This window comes from Nerophis lumbriciformis, linkage group LG05, assembly GCF_033978685.3.
Source record: "Nerophis lumbriciformis linkage group LG05, RoL_Nlum_v2.1, whole genome shotgun sequence".
Classification (NCBI taxonomy): domain Eukaryota; kingdom Metazoa; phylum Chordata; class Actinopteri; order Syngnathiformes; family Syngnathidae; genus Nerophis; species Nerophis lumbriciformis.
Genome location: NC_084552.2, coordinates 32,416,692 through 32,439,830, shown reverse-complemented (window position 1 = coordinate 32,439,830; position 23,139 = coordinate 32,416,692). Strand labels below are relative to the sequence as shown.

General features: G+C 39.6%; 2 protein-coding genes across 4 annotated transcripts in view; one reads left to right on the top strand and one right to left on the bottom strand.

The window, feature by feature from the left end:
* LOC133606649 (protein phosphatase methylesterase 1-like) overlaps positions 1 to 12,367 on the bottom strand; it is a 27,942-nt gene extending 15,575 nt beyond the window's left edge. The window contains exons 1-2 of one of the 2 annotated variants that reach the window (XM_061960809.2): positions 12,233 to 12,294; positions 11,916 to 11,963 (exon numbers count right to left, since the gene is read on the bottom strand). The gene's annotated coding sequence lies outside the window, so the exon portion shown is untranslated. Of the gene's footprint in view, positions 1 to 11,915; positions 11,964 to 12,232 lie in introns of both variants that reach the window. The other variant, XM_061960811.1, reaches the window with a different exon arrangement.
* LOC133606646 (broad substrate specificity ATP-binding cassette transporter ABCG2-like) lies at positions 11,446 to 23,139 on the top strand. Of its 2 annotated transcripts, none has more exons than XM_061960803.1 (18): positions 11,446 to 11,689; positions 13,762 to 13,818; positions 13,880 to 14,004; positions 14,533 to 14,707; positions 14,803 to 14,955; positions 15,018 to 15,175; positions 17,225 to 17,327; positions 17,408 to 17,456; positions 17,533 to 17,631; positions 17,695 to 17,793; positions 17,862 to 18,007; positions 18,101 to 18,183; positions 18,245 to 18,334; positions 18,415 to 18,539; positions 19,801 to 19,955; positions 20,087 to 20,176; positions 22,551 to 22,630; positions 22,715 to 23,139. In XM_061960803.1, the coding sequence occupies exons 2-18, from the start codon at positions 13,762 to 13,764 to the stop codon at positions 22,860 to 22,862; spliced, it is 1,935 nt and encodes a 644-aa protein (XP_061816787.1). In that variant the 5' UTR covers positions 11,446 to 11,689; the 3' UTR covers positions 22,863 to 23,139. The 2 variants fall into 2 exon arrangements, with proteins under 2 accessions (XP_061816787.1, XP_061816788.1); XM_061960804.1 differs by having other exon boundaries at positions 13,870 to 14,004.

The window sequence follows — 23,139 nt, the reverse complement described above, 5'->3', positions numbered from 1 at the left end:
AGGACAAATATCACCCTAGAGGAAAATCTAATTTAAAAAACATTTGTATGCTCGTATTACACTTAAAACCTTTAGTATATCAGTATGTGGAATTAAATTATGGAATGGATTAACCAAAGAAATCCAACAAAGCACCAATATGATTCAGTTAAGAGACTGTTCAAACTACAAGTGTTCACTAAGTACACAGAACAAGAATTATGATGAACATCTTGAACCATTTTCTTTTCTTCTTTTTTTTTATTGAGACAAAGATTATTTATCTATTCAATATTGTTTGCTTACTATGGTATGTTATTTATTTATTTTTTATTTGTTCACTGTTCTGTTACAGAGAACAATGAAATTGGATAAAATTGCTTTGGTATGAAAAGGGGTAGGATTAAATAAGCTCTGCTTCTTCCTACTCCTTTTCGGACGTGCTGTAATGAAACAACTGGAAATGTGTGATGCATTACATTGTATCGTATGTATGTTCGAAACAAACTGAAACTGAACGGAACTGAACTGCATATCCACAGATCATACACTCGAAAACCTATGTCATTTTAACATACAAACTGGTCAAGGGTATTCAAATCTCAGTGCACTCAACGATACTTTAAAATCTGCGGTGCACTGAGACCATGGTAAGTGAACCGCAAAGTAGGGAACAGTTTATAGGTTGTATTCACTTGATGTCACATCCCAAAGTAGTTTTAACATGAACTAACCAGCAAGTATATGCATAATTCATTCAGAAACATTCCTATTGAATTTGTCCTGAACTGTCATATTTGACAAGTATTATCAAATACTTCTGACTGAACCACTTAAACAACGGACAACATTGTTCAGTTACCGTTATGTATCAAACTTCTAGGTTGCACCCTGACGATACTGCCCTGGGCAACCACCCATGTTCCAATATCAGAAACCTCCCCTGCATTTAGGGGCAAAGCCCCTCTATCTTTCATTGCTCGTTACGTATCTGAATAACAACATTGATCTCGGATAAGCGAAAGAAGATAGATGGATGGATGGATTTTTGATACTCTTTAGGACATTTCTGCAATGCCAACATGAACACTTATTGACTCATTTCCAGGTGAATAATGTAGCCTTGCTGGGGGGCAGTTCTGTTCCCATCATGCCTTTTGACACTATGGTTGGTTTTCTGTTCAAATTAGTCTGTTTTGTTTGAGCTCCTTAGTCATTATTTCTTGTTGCTACTGCAATAAAGAGCATTCTCTTTTATACTTTCTTCTCTTGGCATACCAAGCCACCAGAAGTAACTTTCACCAATCTTTTGTTGGCTCAAGACTGCTGGATTAGTGTCAGAAGTAGGATTATAGGGTGGCAACACAGAGCGACTAAGGACTTGATCGTGAGCTTGAAGATGCAGTCAAGGAGGACAAGCACAGCCAATTGGAGCAGCAGAGGATGCCCTTAAGAGTGCCTTCTAGAGGCAAGCGGTGTGGACAGCGACACGGGCCGACAATGCCACAGACACCAGGAAAGGCAAAACTGCCCTCCTACAATGACAAGACATCTCTGGAGACCTACCTTGTAATGTAAAGGTGACACTGCATGCATTTAAAAAAAAATTGTTTTCTTATGTCTGTGCAGCACTTTGGCCAACTGGGGTTGTTTTTAAATGTGCTATATAAATGAATAAATTGAACCGAACTGAACTGAACTTGTCCAAATCCAACTGGCAACTAAATTCAGCAGGTGATCATCAGAGGAAACAGCAATCAACGTTGACCTTGCTCTAGAACAGGGGTCCCGAAAAATGTTTGACCCGGGGGCCAAATTGGGTTAAAAAAATGTGTCCGGGCTATATATATATATATATATATATATATATTTATTTATTAGGGTTGTACAGTATACCGGTATTAGTATAGTACCGCAATACTAATTAATCATATTCGGTACTATACCGCCTCGGAAAAGTACCGGTCCAACACCTCCCCTGTCGTCATCCCGTCGTGTCATTGCTGGTTTACGAGCAGACGAGCATGTTCGGTAGCGCACAATCACAGAGTACTTACAAGCAGACAATGTGTGTAGACAGAAAAAGGAGAATGGACGCATACCGTATTTGCTTAAAAACTAACGATAAAGGTGAAGTTATAACACTGAAACGCCCTCAGGAAGAGGTGCTTTAAGACATAGCTAGCAGCTAAAGTGTTGTAGCTACATCTAAATCACTAATCTTCGCCTCCATGGCGACAAATAAAGTAAGTTTCTTACAAGTATCATACCTGCAGGACGAGGAATAGCTAAACATGCTTCACTACACACCATAGCTCACCGGCGTCACAATGTAAACAAATCTCTTGGGTGGATCTACACCTGACATCTACTGTAATGATACCAAGTACAAGAGTGTATCTAGTCGATACTACTATGATTACGTCGATATTTTTTGGCATCACAACATCTTCTTTCGTTATGTTTATAAACTCAGAAAATATGTCCAAGGACACATCAGGACTTTGAATATGACCAATGTATCATACTGTAACGACTTGGTATCGCATTGATACCCAGATTTGTGGTATCATCCAAAACTAATGTAAAGAATTCAAACAACAGAAGAATACATGATTACATTTAACAGAAGTGTAGATAGAACATGTTAAAAGAGAAGAAAAGCAGATATTAACAGTAAATGGACAAGCAGATTAATAATCCATTTTCTACCACTTGTCCTTAAAAATGTTGACAAAATAATAGAATGGAAAATGACACAATTTTTTACTGCATATGTCAGCAGACTAATTAAGAGCCTTTGTTTGTTTACTTACTAATAAAAGACAAGTTGTTTAGTTGTTGTGTTTTCTCGGTACTCGTTTTATCTTTTAACCTGTTCATTGTACAGCACTTTGGCTACCCCTGTGGTAAATTTTAAATGTGCTTTATAAATAAAGTTGATTTGATTTGATTTGATTTAGTATGTTCACTATTTTATTTAATGACAAACTTGCAATAATAAACATATGTTTAATGTACACTAAGATTTTTTGTTCAAATAAAGCCAATCATGCCATTTTTTTGTGGTCCCCTTTATTTAGAAAAGTATCGAAAAGTATCAAAATCATTTAGGGCCAACACTAATATATATTTATATATGGTAATTGTAATTGTAGATGCTCACCGCGTTCAGATCATCTTTCTTGTCCGGTCACACCTTCTCCGCAACAGCGTTCAAACACTTCTTTACAAACTCCCCATCAGTAAGCGCCTTTCCACAGCTTACAATTAGTTTAGCTACCTTGAAGCTGGCCCCAACAGATGACAGGTTTGCCTGTGTTTGGCGTAACATTGTACTCCGCTGGGCAGCAAATTCACGGTTTAAAACAGCCAGCATTTCTCCTCTCACTTTGCCCAGTGAGCTCGCATACTGAAGATGACCGAATATTAAATTGTTTAAACACCGCCACTGTCTCTTTGCAGATTACACAAACTGCAAAAAGTCTAAACTCTACACTCGGAAACTATTTTACGTTTCCCCAACGATTTCGCCATTTTTTTCCTCGCGCACTTATTGACTGAAAGAGCACCCATTTGACGTCACGTTATCGATGGGAAAATGCATTTTTAGACAATATGATTTGCCTGAGCGGCTCGGAGACCCCAAGAGTAACGAGCGGTAGAAAATGGGTTGATGAATGGGCTAGAAAGGACTGATTAAAAAATAATAATTACAAAATAAATTTTTTTTTTTTTTTTTAACTTGGGACTTTACGCGGGCCACATTTTGGACGCTGGCAGGCCATATTTGGTCTGCGGACCATAGTTTGGGGACGCCTGCTCTAGAAGGCAAAGCGCTACAAATCCTGACCGATTTCCAACCACATGGACAACTTGATTGGCGGACGAAGCACTGACAAAGGTGGGAAGAAGCCGGACTACCTGCAGGGAACCCGCGCAGTCATGAGGAGAACACACAAACTCCAAACAAAAAAACCCCGAGCCTGCGGATCAAACCCAGGGCCTTCTTAGTTTAGTTTAGTTCATTATTTCTTCGGTCAGTGGTCAACAAAATAAACAAAACAGATTTACATTCATAAATTAACAATTTTACAGACCGAAAGGGTTTAGGCTAGACCTGGGCAAATTAAGGCTCGGGGGCCACATGCGGCCTGTTAAGCTTTTCAATCTGGCCCGCCGGACATTCCCAAATAATTTTTTTAGATGTTTAAGATGGTAAGTGTAGCTGCCATTACGATGTGCAGTCATGTTTTCTAATGACAGTAAGTATTGAACTATACAAAGTATTTCAATGGTTGGAATCACACTTTTGGATGATATACTAGTTACTATGGTAATCTAATTAGTTACTATGATAATCTAATTACTTACTATGGTAATCTACATCACAGCAACTCAGACGAGGCACCAAGCAGTGTGGGCGGGAAGCGTTTCCACAGACGCGGAAAGTTCTAAAGCTTAGTGATATATCAGATTGTAGGTGGGTTTATTTTGTACCCTTCATGTTCATATTTCACTGTTTGTTGCATTTTTGTTGCGTTTCACTTGATTGTAAAATATGTCGATCGAAAGGGGGTGTGACGTTTATATTTTGTCAATATTCAGTGTTTTATCATTCATAGAAAAAAATAAAATTCCATTATGTTTTTTACGGCGGTCTGTCATAACCTTTTTAGCATTCAATCAGGCATTATTGTGAGGTTTTGTATTAGTGTCCCTAAAAATAGATATACCGGCCCCCAGACACATTTTTTTCTGTAAATGTGGCCCCCGATTCAAAATAATTGCCCAGGCCTGGTTTAGGCTGAAGTTGAGCACATATTTCGCCTAACCCTATAAACAATCTCAAATACAAGATGAGCTTTATAGAAATATGAAATGTCTTTTACACAACATATTATAGATAAACCTTGTACACAACATAAACACTGTTCAAATATATACAGAGTAAAGACATGTGAAATGTCCCTGTACATGAGTTGGTTAAGTATTTATACCAATAATATACTATATACAAACACTTATACTTCCATTATTATTTATATCCCACATTTAGTTTTGTAATTAACATTGATCATAGTATTAACTACTGGTATTGATTCAAGAGTGATATATTTTTCTAAGACTTTGGTTTTAAAGTTTTTTTTAAATGTGTGAATGTAACTGGAATATTTTAAGGAATCACCCAAGCTGTTCCAAAGATGAACCCCCCTTACGCAAACACATCTACTTTTTAAGATACTTGTTGTTTGCTTTCTGAAAAACAGATGAAACTCTGAGGTCATAGGCACTCTCCCTGGGTTTGAACCTCTCCTACAGACGCCCAGGCAGCATGCGGTTATGAGCTTTGTACGTCACAATAGCAGTGTCGAGGTCAACAAGATCATGCAGTTTTAATGTTTTTAATCTAATAAACAGAGCATTGGTATGGTCATAATAATCCGCATCATTTACAATTGTAATGGATTTCTTTTGAAGTAAGAACATAGAGTCATACTTGCATACTTGCCAACCCTCCCGGATTTTCCGGGAGACTCCCGAAATTCAGCGCCTCTCCCGAAAACCTCCCGGGACAAATTTTCTCCCGAAAATATCCCGAAATTCAGGCGGCGCTGTAGGACACGCCCCCTCCAGGTTTATTGTTAGGCAGTTTCATTAACGTCCTCCCAGCGCGGCAACAACACACAACAACAGCCGTCACGTTTTCGTCTACCGTAAACAGCAATGTTGTGACACTCTTAAACAGGACAATACTGCCATCTACTGTACATGCATATGTGACAATAACATCTACGGCTTTTAGAGAGTGCAGTGCACAACTGCGCACACAACAAGGAGACGAAGCAGAATGCATCATCAGAGAGGGTGTTCAGCATGGTTAGAAAAATAGTGACAGAGAATAGAACAAGGATGGACAATTCAACCCTTAACTCAACAATGAGTAGATGAGTATTATGTGTGTGTATATGTGTAAATAAATGAACACTGAAATTCAAGTATTTCTTTTATTTATATATGATGGCGGCGCCCTGATGGCAGCGGCTTGCAGACGCTCTTGGAAGTGTAGAGCGATTTGGCAAAAATACCCGTCAATTCTGTCTATTTCATGGCTGGCTCACAGCGTGGACACTTGGAGATCAGATACGACCGACAGACGATTCTGGATGTGGATAGATCGGGCCGTTATAGGCTGAAAGATGCGGGTACTTTCGACCTCCTCGCTAGCATGGGGATTCTTCGCTGGCTACATCCAGCGGCCTCTAAAGCAGCGGAGTTAAGTGCCAGCGGGGACCGTTAACGGAAGACATGTAAGCGGTGTGAGCGGAAGCAGAAGCGGGGTTGCCGAGCGGGGCTAACAACAAAGCGAAAGGCTAATCCTCAAAGAAGCGCTAGTCCGGGTGAGAAGTTTGTTAAAATAGAACTAGCCAGCGCCAGGCTGGATAATACCTGCACACATAGCAACTATTTTAGAACAATACACAACTCAAAAAATGTTTTTTTTGTGTCAGAAGTAGACATGCACTCTACTGAGGTGGCAAGTTATGATGCGTTCGGTTTATCACAACATCAAGCAAACAATCGGAAAATTCCCGTCATATCAATTCCTAGATATGGTCGAAATTATTTAAAGTGCACTACACATAATAAACACAACATTATTAATATTGCTACTACGGATAATTTCAACAAAAACTCCTCAAAACAGCCCACTACCTATAATATGGGCTTCTTAAACATAAGATCATTATCTTCCAAAACGCTATTAGTTAATGAGGTCATTAGAGACAATAATCTTGACGTTATTGGTCTCGCCGAGACCTGGCTCAAACCAGACGATTTCTTTGCGCTGGGTGAGGCGTCTCCTCCTGGCTATGCGGGAGCGCATATTGCCCGTCCCATTAAAAGGGGTGGGGGAGTTGCACTCATACACAATAAAAACTTTAATCTTACTCCGAACCTAAATAATAAATATAACTCGTTTGAGATGCTTACTATGAGGTTTGTCACACCGCTGCCTCTCCACCTGGCTGTTATCTACCGCCCCCCAGGACCCAATTCGGACTTCATCAGTGAATTTTCAGAGTTCGTTGCTGATTTAGTGACGCACGCCGACAATATAATCATAATGGGGGACTTTAATATCCATATGAATACCCCATCGGACCCTCAGTGCATGGCGCTCCAGACGATAATTGATAGCTGTGGTCTTACACAAATAATAAATGAACCTACGCATCGCAACGGAAATACGATAGATCTAGTGCTGGTCAGGGGTGTCACCACCTCCAAAGTTACGATACTCCCGTATACTAAAGTAATGTCCGATCATTACCTTATAAAATTTGAAGTTCTGACTCATTGTCAACAAACTAATAATAATAACTACTATAGCAGCCGCAACATTAATGCTGCCACAACGATGACTCTTGCTGGCCTACTGCCTTCGGTAATGGCACCATTCCCAAATTATGTCGGCTCTATTGATAACCTCACTAACAACTTTAACGACGCCCTGCGCGACACCATTGATAGTATAGCACCGCTAAAGCTTAAAAGAGCCCCTAAAAGGCGCACCCCATGGTTTACAGAAGAAACTAGAGCCCATAAATTATCATGTAGAAAGCTGGAACGCAAATGGCGCGCTACTAAACTTGAGGTTTTCCATCAAGCATGGAGTGATAGTTTAATAACTTATAAACACATGCTTACCCTAGCTAAAGCTAAATATTACTCAAATCTCATCCACCTCAACAAAAATGATCCGAAATTTTTGTTTAGTACAGTAGCATCGCTAACCCAACAAGGGACTCCTCCCAGTAGCTCCACCCACTCAGCAGATGATTTTATGAATTTCTTTAATAAGAAAATTGAACTCATTAGAAAGGAGATTAAAGACAATGCATCGCAGCTACAACTGGGTTCTATTAACACAGATACGACTGTATCTACGAAGGATACCGCCCTCCAAAATAGTTTCTCTCTCTTTGATGAAATAACATTAGAGGAATTGTTAAGATGTGTCAATGGGACAAAACAAACAACATGTTTACTTGACCCATTTCCTGGGAAACTTATTAAGGAGCTTTTTGTATTATTAGGTCCATCAGTGCTAAATATTATAAACTTATCACTTTCCTCTGGCACTGTTCCACTAGCATTCAAAAAAGCGGTTATTCATCCTTTGCTCAAAAGACCTAACCTCGATCCTGACCTCATGGTAAACTACCGGCCGGTGTCCCACCTTCCGTTTATCTCGAAAATCCTCGAAAAAATTGTCGCACAGCAGCTAAATGAACACTTAATGTCTAACAATCTCTGTGAACCTTTTCAATCCGGTTTCAGGGCAAATCACTCTACGGAGACAGCCCTCGCAAAAATGACTAATGATCTACTGCTAACGATGGATTCTGATGCGTCATCTATGTTGCTGCTTCTTGATCTTAGCGCTGCTTTCGATACCGTCGATCATAACATTTTATTAGAGCGTATCAAAACACGTATTGGTATGTCAGATTTAGCCTTGTCGTGGTTTAACTCTTATCTTACTGACAGGATGCAGTGCGTCTCCCATAACAATGTGACCTCGGACTATGTTAAGGTAACGTGCGGAGTCCCCCAAGGTTCGGTTCTTGGCCCTGCACTCTTTAGTATTTACATGTTGCCGCTAGGTGACATCATACGCAAATACGGTGTTAGCTTTCATTGCTATGCTGATGACACCCAACTCTACATGCCCCTAAAGCTGACCAACACGCCGGATTGTAGTCAGCTGGAGGCGTGTCTTAATGAAATTAAACAATGGATGTCCGCTAACTTCTTGCAACTCAACACTAAGAAAACGGAAATGCTGATTATCGGTCCTGCTAAACACCGACATTTATTTGATAATACCACCTTAACATTTGACAACCAAACAATTACACAAAGCGACTCAGTAAAGAATCTGGGTATTATCTTCGACCCAACTCTCTCCTTTGAGTCACACATTAAGAGTGTTACTAAAACGGCCTTCTTTCATCTCCGTAATATCGCTAAAATTCGTTCCATTTTGTCCACTAGCGACGCTGAGATCATTATTCATGCGTTCGTTACGTCTCGTCTCGATTACTGTAACGTATTATTTTCGGGTCTCCCTATGTCTAGCATTAAAAGATTACAGTTGGTACAAAATGCGGCTGCTAGACTTTTGACAAGAACAAGAAAGTTTGATCATATTACGCCTATACTGGCTCACCTGCACTGGCTTCCTGTGCACTTAAGATGCGACTTTAAGGTTTTACTACTTACGTATAAAATACTACACGGTCTAGCTCCAGCCTATCTTGCCGATTGTATTGTACCATATGTCCCGGCAAGAAATCTGCGTTCAAAGAACTACGGCTTATTAATGATTCCCAGAGCCCAAAAAAAGTCTGCGGGCTGTAGAGCGTTTTCTATTCGGGCTCCAGCACTATGGAATGCCCTCCCGGTAACAGTTAGAGATGCTACCTCAGTAGAAACATTTAAGTCCCATCTCAAAACTCATTTGTATACTCTAGCCTTTGAATAGCCCCCCTTTTTTTAGACCAGTTGATCTGCCGTTTCTTTTCTTTTCTCCTCTGCTCCCCCCTATCCCTTGTGGAAGGGGAGACACACAGATCCGGTGGCCATGGATGGGGTGCTGGCTGTCCGGGGTCGGGACCCGGGGTGGACCGCTCGCCTGTATATCGGTTGGGAACATCTCTGCGCTGCTGACCCGTCTCCGCTCGGGATGGTTTCCTGCTGACCCCACTGTGGACTGGACTCTTACTGTTATGCTGGATCCACTATGGACTGGACTCTCACAATATTATGTTAGACCCACTCGACATCCATTGCATTCGGTCTCCCTAGAGGGGGGTGGGGGGGTTACCCACATATGCGGTCCTCTCCAAGGTTTCTCATAGTCATTCACATCGACGTCCCACTGGGGTGAGTTTTTCCTTGCCCTTATGTGGGCTATACCGAGGATGTCGTTGTGGCTTGTGCAGCCCTTTAAGACACTTGTGATTTAGGGCTATATAAATAAACATTGATTGATTGATTGATTGATGTATAAATATATATATAATAAAATAAATATATATATATATATATATATATATATATATATATATAGCTAGAATTCACTGAAAGTCAAGTATTTCTTATATATATCTAATATATATATGTATATATATAATAAAAAAAAATAAATAAATAAATAAATAAAATATATATATATATATATATAGAGCTAGAATTCACTTATACATACATATATATATATATATATATATATATATATATATTTTTTTTTTAATTTTTTAATTATATATATATATATATATATATATATATATATATATATATATATATATATATATATATATATATTATATATATATATATGAAATACTTGACTTGGTGAATTCTAGCTGTAAATATACTCCTCCCCTCTTAACCACGCCCCCGCCACACCCCCGACCACGCCCCCCGCCACCCCCCGAAATCGGAGGTCTCAAGGTTGGCAAGTATGCATAGAGTTGATGTTTGATTTGTAATTGTTACCCCAGATTTCATAATCTGCATACTTTACAATTCTAATGGGGTTCCTTTGAAGTAAGAACATAGAGTCAATGTTTGATTTGTAATTATTACCTCATATTTCAACACAATAATTGGGAGATGTACGGGACTATGAAATAATTATATAACATGTAAAGAGCCTTTTGATTTACAGAGTTTTTAATTTTATGTAACATACCATGAATTGATTAACGGGGACCCTGATTTAAACAAGTTGAAAAACTTATTCGGGTGTTACCATTTATAGGTTAATTGTACTGAATATGTACTGTACTGTGCAATCTACTAATAAAAGTCTCAATCAATCAAAGTATATTTATGTTTTAATTTAATAAACATATGAGCATTGGTATGGTCATAATAATCCGCATAATTTACAATTCTAATGAGTTTCTTTTGAAGTAAGAACTTAGAGTCGATGTTTGATTTGTAATTGTTACCTCAGATTTCAACACAATAATTGAGATGTGGGAGTATGAAAGAAGTATATAACATGTTAAGAGCCTTTTGATTTACAGAGCTTTTAATTTTATGTAACATAGCAATCATTTTTGCCATCTTTCTCTTGAGTATATTTATGTGCAGTTTCCAATTTAATTTGTCATCTACATAGATTAAATCTTATTGTGAGGCACACGCACGAACAGTGCTACCCGTTTTTTAATTGTTTTTATTTTTTTATTTGAATTCACTTTTCTGGTTTGTTGTTTTGAAGTAGTTCAGGCGTTTTATAATTATGTTCTTACCTCTTAAGTCCCCCCCCCCGTTTTGTTAAAATGCTCTTGTGCTACGCAGTTTTTTTTCGATGCGTTAAAGTTCCAAATTGTGACGTCACCATCAAAGCATAGAGACACGACTCCACCTTATGGAGTAACTACAATGAAAACACAACAGAAATAAATATATATGGTCAATATTTCAGAATAATTCCCACCAATAGACTGATATTTGTATCGGTTTAAATGATTCTTAGCCACATCCTATCTTATAAGTCAGAGTCACACCTTCAGTCATAAAGTGGGCTTAGCAAGTGCCACAATTGCAAAGAGCCACATTGATTTGCAGCCCGCACCTTCTCTGTCCTGCACTGCTTTTCAACCACCAGTCCTGTTTCCTAGAGGTGAGTGAACTCAGTATTTACAATGGCTGCATGTTATGACTTAAAGTTGGAATCAGTATTGGGAGTGAATTGAAAGCATGGGCTTAAAGTGGGCAGAGCACCCTCAACTTTTTTTTTCAATCCAGTCCTGTTTAAGTGTTGCTTCTCTAACATTACTAGTGAAACTGACACGTCTTCTACATTTCATCGTATTATTCGTCAAGAAGCATTGTTTTGAAAGCCTTACTTTGACGTGTGTCCAGAAGCACGCTAGGACAAAGTTGACACGCTCAGCCTTTAAAGAGAATAAAGAAACAAAAGTGTTGTCAAGGTAAAGCCAATTAAATTTATACGAGTGACGACGATATTAAACATTAACTACATTTATATGTCTGTCGTCCTCACACCTGCTCGTTGAAGCTAATGCTAGCAATAATGTCAGAACAGGAAAAAAACAACACTCGTTTCAGTATAATTACGCTAAATCAGCACTTAAATGACTGTTTTGCTACACACTACTTTCCTCTTCTTGTTTAATTTAAAAGAAATACAAATAAAACTCACCCAGAGAAGTTTCAGCAGTTGCCTTCTTTTAGTTTTCTTCCTTAATAGCTAGACAACAAATGCAAAAAAAAGAAGAAGCGGGTTTTAATTGAACAATACACAAACATATATCTATTTGATTGATTAACGTAATACTATATACAACTTTTGTTAGGCATGGTTTCTCAAAGTGATACATTACGTCGATCCAAATATCAATATAATCGATACCAGGTTAGTATTGGGTCGATATTATGTAGAGTTCAGTTCTCGTCTTATTAATTGTTCACACAGTATTTCTTTATTGTTTACAAGCTCTGGGCTTTGAGGGCAAAAGCCAAATGGTTTGAAATAATAAACAGTCGTTTTTGCTTGTATGAATTTTTGCACTATTTACTTCATTTTACTCAAGGGAATAATTTAAATATTTAGTTGATATTTTTACATTGTTTTATGTTGTACTTGTGTTGACAATAAATACAAATAAAACTCACCTGGATTCCAGCAGTTGCCTTCTTTTAGTTTTCTTCCTTAATAGCACGACAAAAATGCAAAAAACAAAAACAAAGCGGGTTTTAATTGAACAATACACAAACATAGATCTATTAAAACATTGATTGATTAATGTAATACTATATGAAACTTTTGTTAGGCATGGTTTCTCAAACTGGTACATTACGTCGATCCAAATATCAATATAATCGATACCAGGATAGTATTGGGTTGATATTATACAGAGTTCAGTTCTCGTCTTATTAATTGTTCACACAGTATTTATTTTTTGTTTACAAGCTCTGGGCTTTGGGGGCAAAAGCCAAATGGTTTGAAATAACAGTCGTTTTTGCACTATTTACTTCATTTTACTCAAGGGAACAATTGAAATATTTTGTTGATATTTTTACATTGTCTTATTTTGTACTTGTGTTGACAAATAACTGTTACATTTTTGTGTGCGTTTGTCTGTGTTTTAATTATAACCAAGGTCAACAAATTACAGGGGGAAAAAAAAAAATCACTCAATGACCTCGAAAAATGTCCAAGTAGAAAGTATTGGCAATACTGTCCCTGTATCAGAATCGGAATCAGAAATACATTATTAATCCCCGAGGGGAAATTAAGATTTTCAGCACAATCCCATTGAAGATCAGACAAACATTACAGGGAGACAGAACAGGATCGCTGACGGGTCTGCCAACTTCCGGGGCCCCTTACAAAAAAGGTGTATTTACTTGGTTTTGGATTGATACCAAAATTACCCCCTATCTAGATTTAAAAAAAAGGTTAATTCAATTTTATTAGAATATATAAAATAATTGTGAAAATAGAAAATAATTTGCTCAAATTTATTTCAAATAAAATAGTGATGCTTTTCTAAGATTGAATGTTTAACTCACCTCTTGCACTTTCATCGCCTGTGATTACGAGTATGAACCATAATGGCAAGCAGAGTTGTCAAAAATGGTGGTACTTGCGAAGCTAAATTTTGTTAAGGTGGAACTTGATGTAAAATGTTACAAAGTAATACTAAGGTGACATTTTGCATTTTGTAGATGCTCGAGGAAGAAGTGAAGATGGAAGCAGTGAAGATAAACACCTCAAAGGACCAGGTACCAACAATGTCACACAATCAGTCTGTTTTGGTTAAAATGAAACAAAAGCCTTGTCCAGTCTGCAGGTCTGCAGCGACAAGGCGCCACCGTCAGTTTCCACAACGTTCACTACAAAATTAAGCAAGCAGGAGGATGTTTGTGCCGGAGGAAGACCACCTGCAAAGACATCCTCATTGACCTCAAGTACGATAATATAACTTTTGTGTGTTTTTTTTTTTCAATGGCTGCATAATGAACGTGCATAGTTGAGTCCGCCTTAGGTGCAAACGTGACTCCATCAAGGCATTACACAGCAGGAAGGAAGCGTGCTTTGTGTCTTACAGCATACACACAACAATGAAGCGGGCTAAAGGCAATAAACACGCTAAACCAGCTCACAGAATGTGTCCAAAAGAAGCTTTAATTTTCTTCCATAAAGTAAACTCCCCAAAACGTATTTTAAGACCAATTATTTACTTAATTATCTAATTTTTTTTAACACACATGGATCCATGCCTTCACCCATCAAAGTTCATGTACATGCTTGTGTGCTGACTTTGTGTATTTCGGACGTTTTACTGCTTACTGTGGGTAATCATTGACCAATCTAAGGTGGAGGTGAAGGCCAGTGAACACGTGACAAGGATGTCTCTCTTTGTTTACAGCTTATGAAACTCACATGCTGATCATCCTTTATCATCTTTTAATCTTACATGTTTTTTGCCTTTGCAGTGGAATCATGAAGCCGGGGCTCAACGCCATCATGGGAGCAACCGGAAGTGGCAAGTCATCTTTTTTGGATGTTTTGGCTGCCAGGAAAGACCCTTCGGGATTGTCGGGTGAAGTCCTCATCGACGGGGCTCTTCAGCCGCCAAACTTCAAATGTCTGTCGGGATACGTAGTGCAGGTGAATTTGACTGCGGAAAACTGACAAAGACTCTGAGAAATTGAGGAGTCCTCCAGGCCACGAGCAACAGGAACCAATATTTGCTTTCTTACCAGGATGACGTTGTGATGGGGACCCTGACAGTCAGAGAGAATTTCAGCTTCTCTGCAGCGCTTCGTCTTCCTTCCAGCATCTCTCAGGCGGAAAAAGATCAGAAAGTGGACAAACTGATCCAGGAACTTGGGCTGGGTCGCGTGGCAGACTCCCGGGTAAGGCGGGGTGGGTAAGGTCTGAGAAGGAAAAGGGACTGTCCTAATGTGTGCATATGCAGGTGGGCACCCAGCTGATTCGTGGCATCTCTGGCGGTGAGCGCAAGCGCACCAACATCGGCATGGAGCTCATCATCAACCCATCTGTTCTCTTCCTGGATGAGCCCACCACAGGGCTGGACGCCAGCACTGCCAACTTTGTCCTAATGCTGCTCAAGAGGTGCGCAAACAGTCACATTAAGGACACTAACATTAGCAATACTAGCATAGCTACAGTATGTGCAGGGGCGGACTGGGGCAAACATTTGGCCCTGGACTTTTTGGTCCAAATTGGCCCACTAGAAAGCCCCAATTATTGTACTATTAAATTCAAACCAGAATTTATTTTTGACACGTTTCAGAGTAATACAAATACATGGGAAATAAATTGTTCGATAATGTATTTTTAGTCCAAAATAACAAAATTAAGCAAAACACAATGAGATGGCGACTTGTCCAGGGTGTATGCCGCCTTCCGCCCGAATGCAGCTGGGATAGGCTCCAGCCACCCTTGCAACCCTGAGAGGGACAAGCGGTAGAAAAATGGATAGATGGATGGTATGCAGGCCAGTGGTTCTCAAACTTTGTTCACCAGGTACCACATCGGAAAAAACTCTCAAAGTACCACCATAATGACCAACATTGAAATACAGTAGCCCTAAGTGTTCATTAAAAACAAAACCAGAGGTTTTATTTAACAAGTATATTTATTATTTTAACTTTAACGTTACACAAAGTTTGAACAGTAACACTGTGTTCTAATATAGCAAAATAAAACACTGTACTCTAATGAAGTGACTCTTTGGCGTACTACTTTCTGATGTAGGCTATTACCTTCAAAATAATTACAAATGGCAATGTGACAGTGGGATTTGTCCCCCTGACCTGCTTTGTGACACAATCCTGGCTGGGATCGATTCTGCACCCTGTGCTTCAGAAAGCAGGAGCACATACCACTGCACCGCAATACGCTGATGGAGTGTGTAATTTGACTTTATATTCTTTTCAGGGTGATGGAGTAGGAAATACATTAGAATAGGTTTGCTGTAAAATCTCACGTATCCGCAGCAAAAATAAATAGACAAATAATGGCCATCCACTGATCAGAAAAACCTGGTACTTAAGATAACCCGTCCGCCTCTGGCTATGTGAGCTACAAAGCTAACAATGACTTTCTAAAAGTTGCATTGTGCAAGGTTAGCCTGTTAGCTGAGGAAACTTTCATCTTCCACATCTGCAGCAAACTGACTGATAATTGGCAGATCTCCTGGTAATGGTTTTAGTTCATTTCAAACATGGATACAAGGTTACATCGGTGGACACAGTTGTCCAAAAAGGAATAGGAAGAAGCAGATTACTAATACATTTGTTCATTTCTTGTGTTCATTACATACCGATTTTAATGATATAAGTAAACGATACAGATATGTAATAGTAGAGATAACAGTTTGTTTTAAGATGTGTAGCAAAGCCTGCTTTTTTTAAAACAACGTAATCTAGAGGGATAAGCAGTAGAAAGTGGATGGATGGATGAATTGGCTATACATGAGAAGGTCTCATTTAGCTAGTTAGTATGTCCATGAGAAAGGAGTTTTTTTTCTTTATGATATTCATGAAAAGATGCAACTTCAAAAGTGAGCGTTTCAGCGCCTCTTCTCTCAGGGGTAATGCAAACAGGATTAGGAGTGGGAACTGATAAGATTTTTCCGGTTGCCGATTCCACTTTCAGTTCTGCTGAACGATTCGGTTCTATCAGTTCTCATTTTTATTCCTATTTTGACAATAAGGTAATTGGCGCTAACATGATGAGCGGTGTTAGCAACTTGCATTTACGCCAGATAACTGCTTGCTAGGAAGAGATTGGTGCGGTTCAAAAACGCTACTCCTCTTGATGAAATGGCAACCTTGCCGTTATTACAAGTAGCGCTGTTGCAATCTTTTCTTGTATAGAGCCAAACTTTGGAGTTTTTACGCACCATGTTGCTGTCTGACATCACTACGCAAGTTGCGTAATGACGTCATTCCCGCCCATAGGAATTGTTTGAGAAAAGCAAGCAATTTCAAAGGAATTGATACACCGGGAACCGGTTTTAAACAATAACTGGTTTTTGATTCACATCTGTACAAAATCGATTTTTCTGAAAGTTGGTGCTCATAAACAGGTTCCAGAGACACATATTCTTGTTAAAACTCATTAAAAAGTCACTTTTATTTCTTTACCTTCCTGTAGGATGGCCAATAGCGGGCGCACCATCATCCTGTCAATCCACCAGCCTCGCTACTCCATCTACCGCCTCTTTGACAACCTCACCCTGCTAGTCAACGGAAAACAGGTCACTTTCTGAAAGGCATCACACTACCATGGTGTTACATTGTGCCTTAATAACCTCTTGCATTTAAACAACTTGCTCAGGTATACCATGGACCAGCACAGGGAGCTATTGGCTACTTCTCTGACATTGGTACTGTAAGAACACCATTCTTATCCACAGCCAGGTAGCCTCAAGTGAGGTCTAATGTCTAAACGTTATTTCCCAGGGTACACCTGTGAGCCTCACAACAACCCTGCAGACTTCTTCCTAGATGTCATCAATGGAGACTCCGCTGCAGTGGCCCTCAGCAACGTAGACCGAGAAGGTGTGTCCTGAGATGTTTTTAGAACTTGGTTGACATTTGAATTGCTTCTTCTCCTTCTCGCAGACTCAGATTCAGTGCTGAAGTCCAGACAAGTAATCGAGGACAAGCTGGTGGACGAATACAGAAGCTCGTCTTTCTTCAAGCAGACCAAAGCAGACTTGGGTAAGCATAGAGACGTCACAGAGGCATGAAGAAGAATTAAAAATAGAAACAGTCTCTTTGTCCTCAAGAAAAGATTGTCCATGGTAAGCCGACGAGAAGCTACACTCCTACCAGAACCATCACCTACAATACCAGCTTTGTGACGCAGTTTCGGTGGGTTCTCAAGAGGACGTTTCATAATCTTCTGCTCAACCCGCAAACTTCCATCGCTCAGGTGAGATGTGTTTGGTTTAAGAAGTTGAGAAGCACAAATTGCGTGGCAATTAGAGTTGACTTCAGCTAAAGTACTGACGTTGTTGTTGTTTAGTTTGCAGTTACTTTGTTCCTCGCTCTGGTTGTAGGAGCCATTTTCTTCAACGTCCAGGAGGACCAGAGCGGCATCCAGAACAGGTTGTTCTACTTGAGTACACCATTCTACTCTATTGTAGACTGATTGTTGTGATACTTTCAGATTCGGAGCTCTCTTTTTCATAGTGGTCAATCAGTGTTTCAGCTCCCTGTCGTCGGCCGAGCTTTTCATCGCGGAGAGGAAACTCTTCATGTAGGTGATAAATTAATATAAACACACGGACGCTTCTGTTTCTTCTGCTGGGCATCAAGCTGAAGCGGTTGTCTCTGCAGCCATGAGTCTATCAGTGGCTACTACCGGCTGTCCGTCTACTTCTTCTCCAAGATCCTGTCTGACATCATCACGCTGAGGACCATACCCGCCATGGTGTTCACCTGCGTGGCTTACTTCATGATCGGTGGGCCAAAAATGTTTCTCCTTCAGTATGTTCAAAGTGTTTCAATGATTAGATAAAGTGCTTTCTAGTGCATACAACCAAGGCTGCACGATTTTCAGAAAAAACCTAATTGCGATTTTTCTCTTAAATTATGATTGCAATTTGATTTGCGATTTTTATATTTTATACATATAAATGCATAAAACTGCGAAAATAACGAGGAAGAAAGACATATAGCCTTTTACACTGTCAACCAACATATTGTCTCAGGGTGCCACACATTAGAACAATATGCAATAAATCTACTTTCAAAAATATTTGGCTTTCTGCAGATCACACTTTTAAACTAAATAACAACTATAGTGTTATAATGTAATGCAATCATATTATAATGCAAGTAACCATTTATAAGGTTATGCACTTATTTCACATTACCGTAGATATTTTTGTCATTGTACTGTAATTGGAAGGTAAATAACTTTTAGTTATCCTGAATAACAAAAAGACCACAGTACCATTTCAAATTTCTTGTGTGTTACATACTTGGCCAATAAAGATGATTCTGATTCCAATAAACAAAAACAAAAACATATGACTTTACTTTCTGTAAGCAAAAATGTTACTTTAATAAATATTGAACATCTTAGAGTGCATTTTCTTCCCCGTTGAAAAAACTAGGTCTGGTTGTCTTTTTTTTGCTATTATGATTTCTCACTCGTTCCTCTGTGTTGATGGGCTCTTGTTGCCCATCCCGTTTGAAGCGTATATATTCCCACAAACGGACATTGGGCTTTATAATCTTATTTTTTCCTTGTAATGTTGTTACTTTGCGGCACTTCTCTCACTAGCGAGTACCAAGGCTCTCTGTGCTTCTTCTGTGTGTGAGCTGGCGCCCCACCCTCAACCCCCCGAGACAAAAATTGTGAATGGCTGAAAATAATATGTTCAGTTCATTCTACTGTTAAATAAACACGCTCAGGTGCTGAGAGCAATGCACAAAGTGAGACGTTTTTCTCCCTGTTTGAAGAGAGAGACACTTTTGATTGGCCAGGAAGCAAAATACGGAAGGTTCAACAATTCTGATTGGCGAACATGTCTGTCACTCAAACGTCGGTGACAAACCTCCGCCTCTTGCGTTTAGGATACCAGACTAATTAAAACTTTGATGTTGAGTAATTGTGCAGCCCTAATTACAACAACCGAACTGGTTTTGCTGTAAAAAGTTTGAACATATAATAGTGTATTAAATGTATTGAACAGCCCAATAATCCTTCACCTGCAGGTCTGAAGCCGACAGTTGAGGCCTTCTTCCTCTTCATGTTTACTGTGACTCTGGTGTCCTACACGGGCACCGCCATGGCGCTGGCCATCTCTGCTGACCAGACTGTGGTGGCCATCGCCAACATCTTCATGACCATTACCTGCGTTTTCATGATGGTGACACTCACATTAGCAGCATTTTATTTGTATTTGTTTAGCATTGTTTTGCTATATTGGTTTGCTAGTAGAATACATTCAATTCATGATGTGTTGATAATAATGCAAATACCTTGAATGTGTCCTTTTAGATCTTTGCAGGCTTGCTGGTCAATCTTCCCTCCATTGTCAGCTGGCTGGCTTGGTTGAAATACTTGAGCATACCGCGTTATGGCCTAAGTGTAAGTCAGTCAGACTAAGCGCCAACCATTTAAAAGTGTATCAACTAGGGGGTTGATCAGCTCTTGTATCACGAAACCTCGCGAGAATAAAACTTGACGATTTTTCTTGTTAAGAAAAAAGTTGACAAGCGGGCAGAAGAAAGTCAGAAGGTTATTTATTTATTTATTTTTTAAAGTCTGTCTGGCCGTGCACGAGGGATTGGAACTGCACACTAAGGGCCTGATTTACTAAAAGTTTGCATGTACTAAAACGTGCAAACTTGATAGCACACCCAAAGCTGATTGACTAAACGTGTGCAAAGTGGATTGTGTCTGTTAAATGAGCAGAATAAGGCGTGCAATCCCTTTTGCGACTGTCTTCATTCAATCAATCAATCAATGTTTATTTATATAGCCCTAAATCACAAGTGTCTCAAAGGGCTGCACAAGCCACAACGACATCCTCGGTACAAAGCCCACATAAGGGCAAGGAAAAACTCACCCCAGTGGGACGTCGATGTGAATGACTATGAGAAACCTTGGAGAGGACCGCATATGTGGGTAACCCCCCCTCTAGGGGAGACCGAATGCAATGGATGTCGAGAGGGTCTGACATAATATTGTGAGAGTCCAGTCCATAGTGGATCCAACATAATTGATATGCAGAATATATGCTGATCATCAAAACCACTACAATACTTGGAGGAGAAAATGCAAATATAATTATTTAGCATGCTCAATGTAATTTATCAACACTCATCACTGTTTGAGCACTATTTTGCGTTTTATTTAGCACTTATGAGAAGGACGTGCAAACTGACACGTTCACAAACGGCAGCACGATCAGTGCTCACGCTGCACAGACAAGATGATGGACGGACGAGAATCCTCCGACCTACATGTGTGTCAACATCAAATATTAGGCATAACGTGTATTCAGCAACTTCATTTTATAATTTAATAGCTGCTAGAGGACTTATTGCGCTGATTAAAACAAATTCAATTGATACGTTTTCATCCTTAGTATTTTTTTATGACGTTCGTTTTTTTCCACATAGAATATATATTAAAATATTTCTTATATGAAAAAAACTTGCATTTTTTGCGTCTTGAGCAGAGTTATGTGCAGCCTCTCACCGATGAGCGCACCTTCAGCTGTAAAAAAAAAAAGTGGTGTCAATGTAGATGCACTGCACGACTGCTTCTAAAATACCCATAAAAACTAGTGCATGTCTCCATGTTTGAAAACATAGCAAAATGCCTTAGGTAGGAGCATGATAACATGAATGTGCAGTAAATGAGTGTCTCTGTGGTGATGCCCTTGTATAGTATCAATCAATGAATCAATCAATCAATGTTTATTTATATAGCCCTAAATCACAAGTGTCTCAAAGGGCTGCACAAGCCACAACGACATCCTCGGTACAGAGCCCACATAAGGGCAAGGAAAAACTCACCCCAGTGGGACGTCGATGTGAATGACTATGAGAAACCTTGGAGAGGACCGCATATGTGGGTAACCCCCCCCCTCTAGGGAGACCGAATGCAATGGATGTCGAGTGGGTCTAACATAATATTGTGAGAGTACAGTCCATAGTGGATCCAGCATAACAGTAAGAGTTCAGTCCACAGTGGGGGCAGCAGGAAACCATCCCGAGCGGAGACGGGTCAGCAGCGCAGAGATGTACCCACGTAATTCTCATTTAAATAAGGCTGTTTGCACCACTTTACAATTGCACAGATCGCACGCAGCATGGCCATTAAATAGTACGCGCTATTTTATAGAATGCACACGCCGTTTACCGTGTAGTGTTTGTATCTTAGTAAATCAGGCCCTAAGTGTTTTGCGCACACTACAACCCGAGTTGGCAAACACAGCCTGCCTTTGCCTTTGGTGGGGGAGACGCAGGACCGCACTGCTTCATTTGAGTTCCACAGCCAACGTGCAATGTGTATGTCCAAGATCTGCAAACATCTACACCTAAAAGTTTGACGACCTAAAACACCCTAAACATAATGTATTGCTTCACCCATCAGCAAGACGTCACTGCAGATAAAACAATACAGCCAAATTAGTGATGAATGAAACCTCCACAAAGCTTCTCAAAAAATGTATTTTATTTATCTTTTGTATCTTCCTTCTGCCTGAAAACAGCATTGTTTTGTGGCCCAGCCAACTTAAAAAGTATTTTCTTCTCCAGGATCTTGTTTTCTCAAAAGCAGCCCCTTGCGAACTACCTGCCATTTAGTAGGGCTTTTTGGAATTGTCCCAAATCGATGGCCCTGCTTAAAATGAATGTTAAAAATCGTCTCTTTCTAGTGAACCCAATATGGCGTATCGTCTCCTGAGAAGAGTGCATTGTCACACCCCAAGTAACTTAATTTGGCTCCCCAGGCTCTGCAGGTGATCGAGTTCAAAGGATTGGACTTCTGTCGGGGTTTAAACAGCAGCAGCATCATTCCGCCTGGAACAACGTAAGAATCAATCAAGATAGAGGGCTCGGTCAGCGTGATTAATTCCACAATGAAGCAGCCTGCTGGTTGGTGCTGTGTGTTCAGTTGCAGAGGTGAGGACTTTCTGAGCGAGCAAGGCGTGGATTATTCCGATTGGGGCTTCTGGCAGAACCATTTGGCCCTCGGCGTCATGACCTTCTGCTTCCTCACCATTGCTTACCTCAAACTGCGCTTCATTAGGAAGTTTACTTAGAACGGCTTTGCCGAGTTCCCCCAAAAAGCCACTTGCAGATTTGAGTTCATGTCTATTTGTTTAATTATTTTCTGAAAATGTTGATAAAAAAAAGGTGAATGCTGTGGAGGTCACACTGCATACCAGCAGAGAGAAGAGTTGACACTACATGTGGCAACTTGAATGTTAGAAGAAATTACAGTACAGTGTTCACTTTTGTTTGGTTCACTCCTGTTTTTTTTGTTTTTGCACTTTAACATATTATTATTAAAAACAAAAAGTCTTTATCTGTATTGCA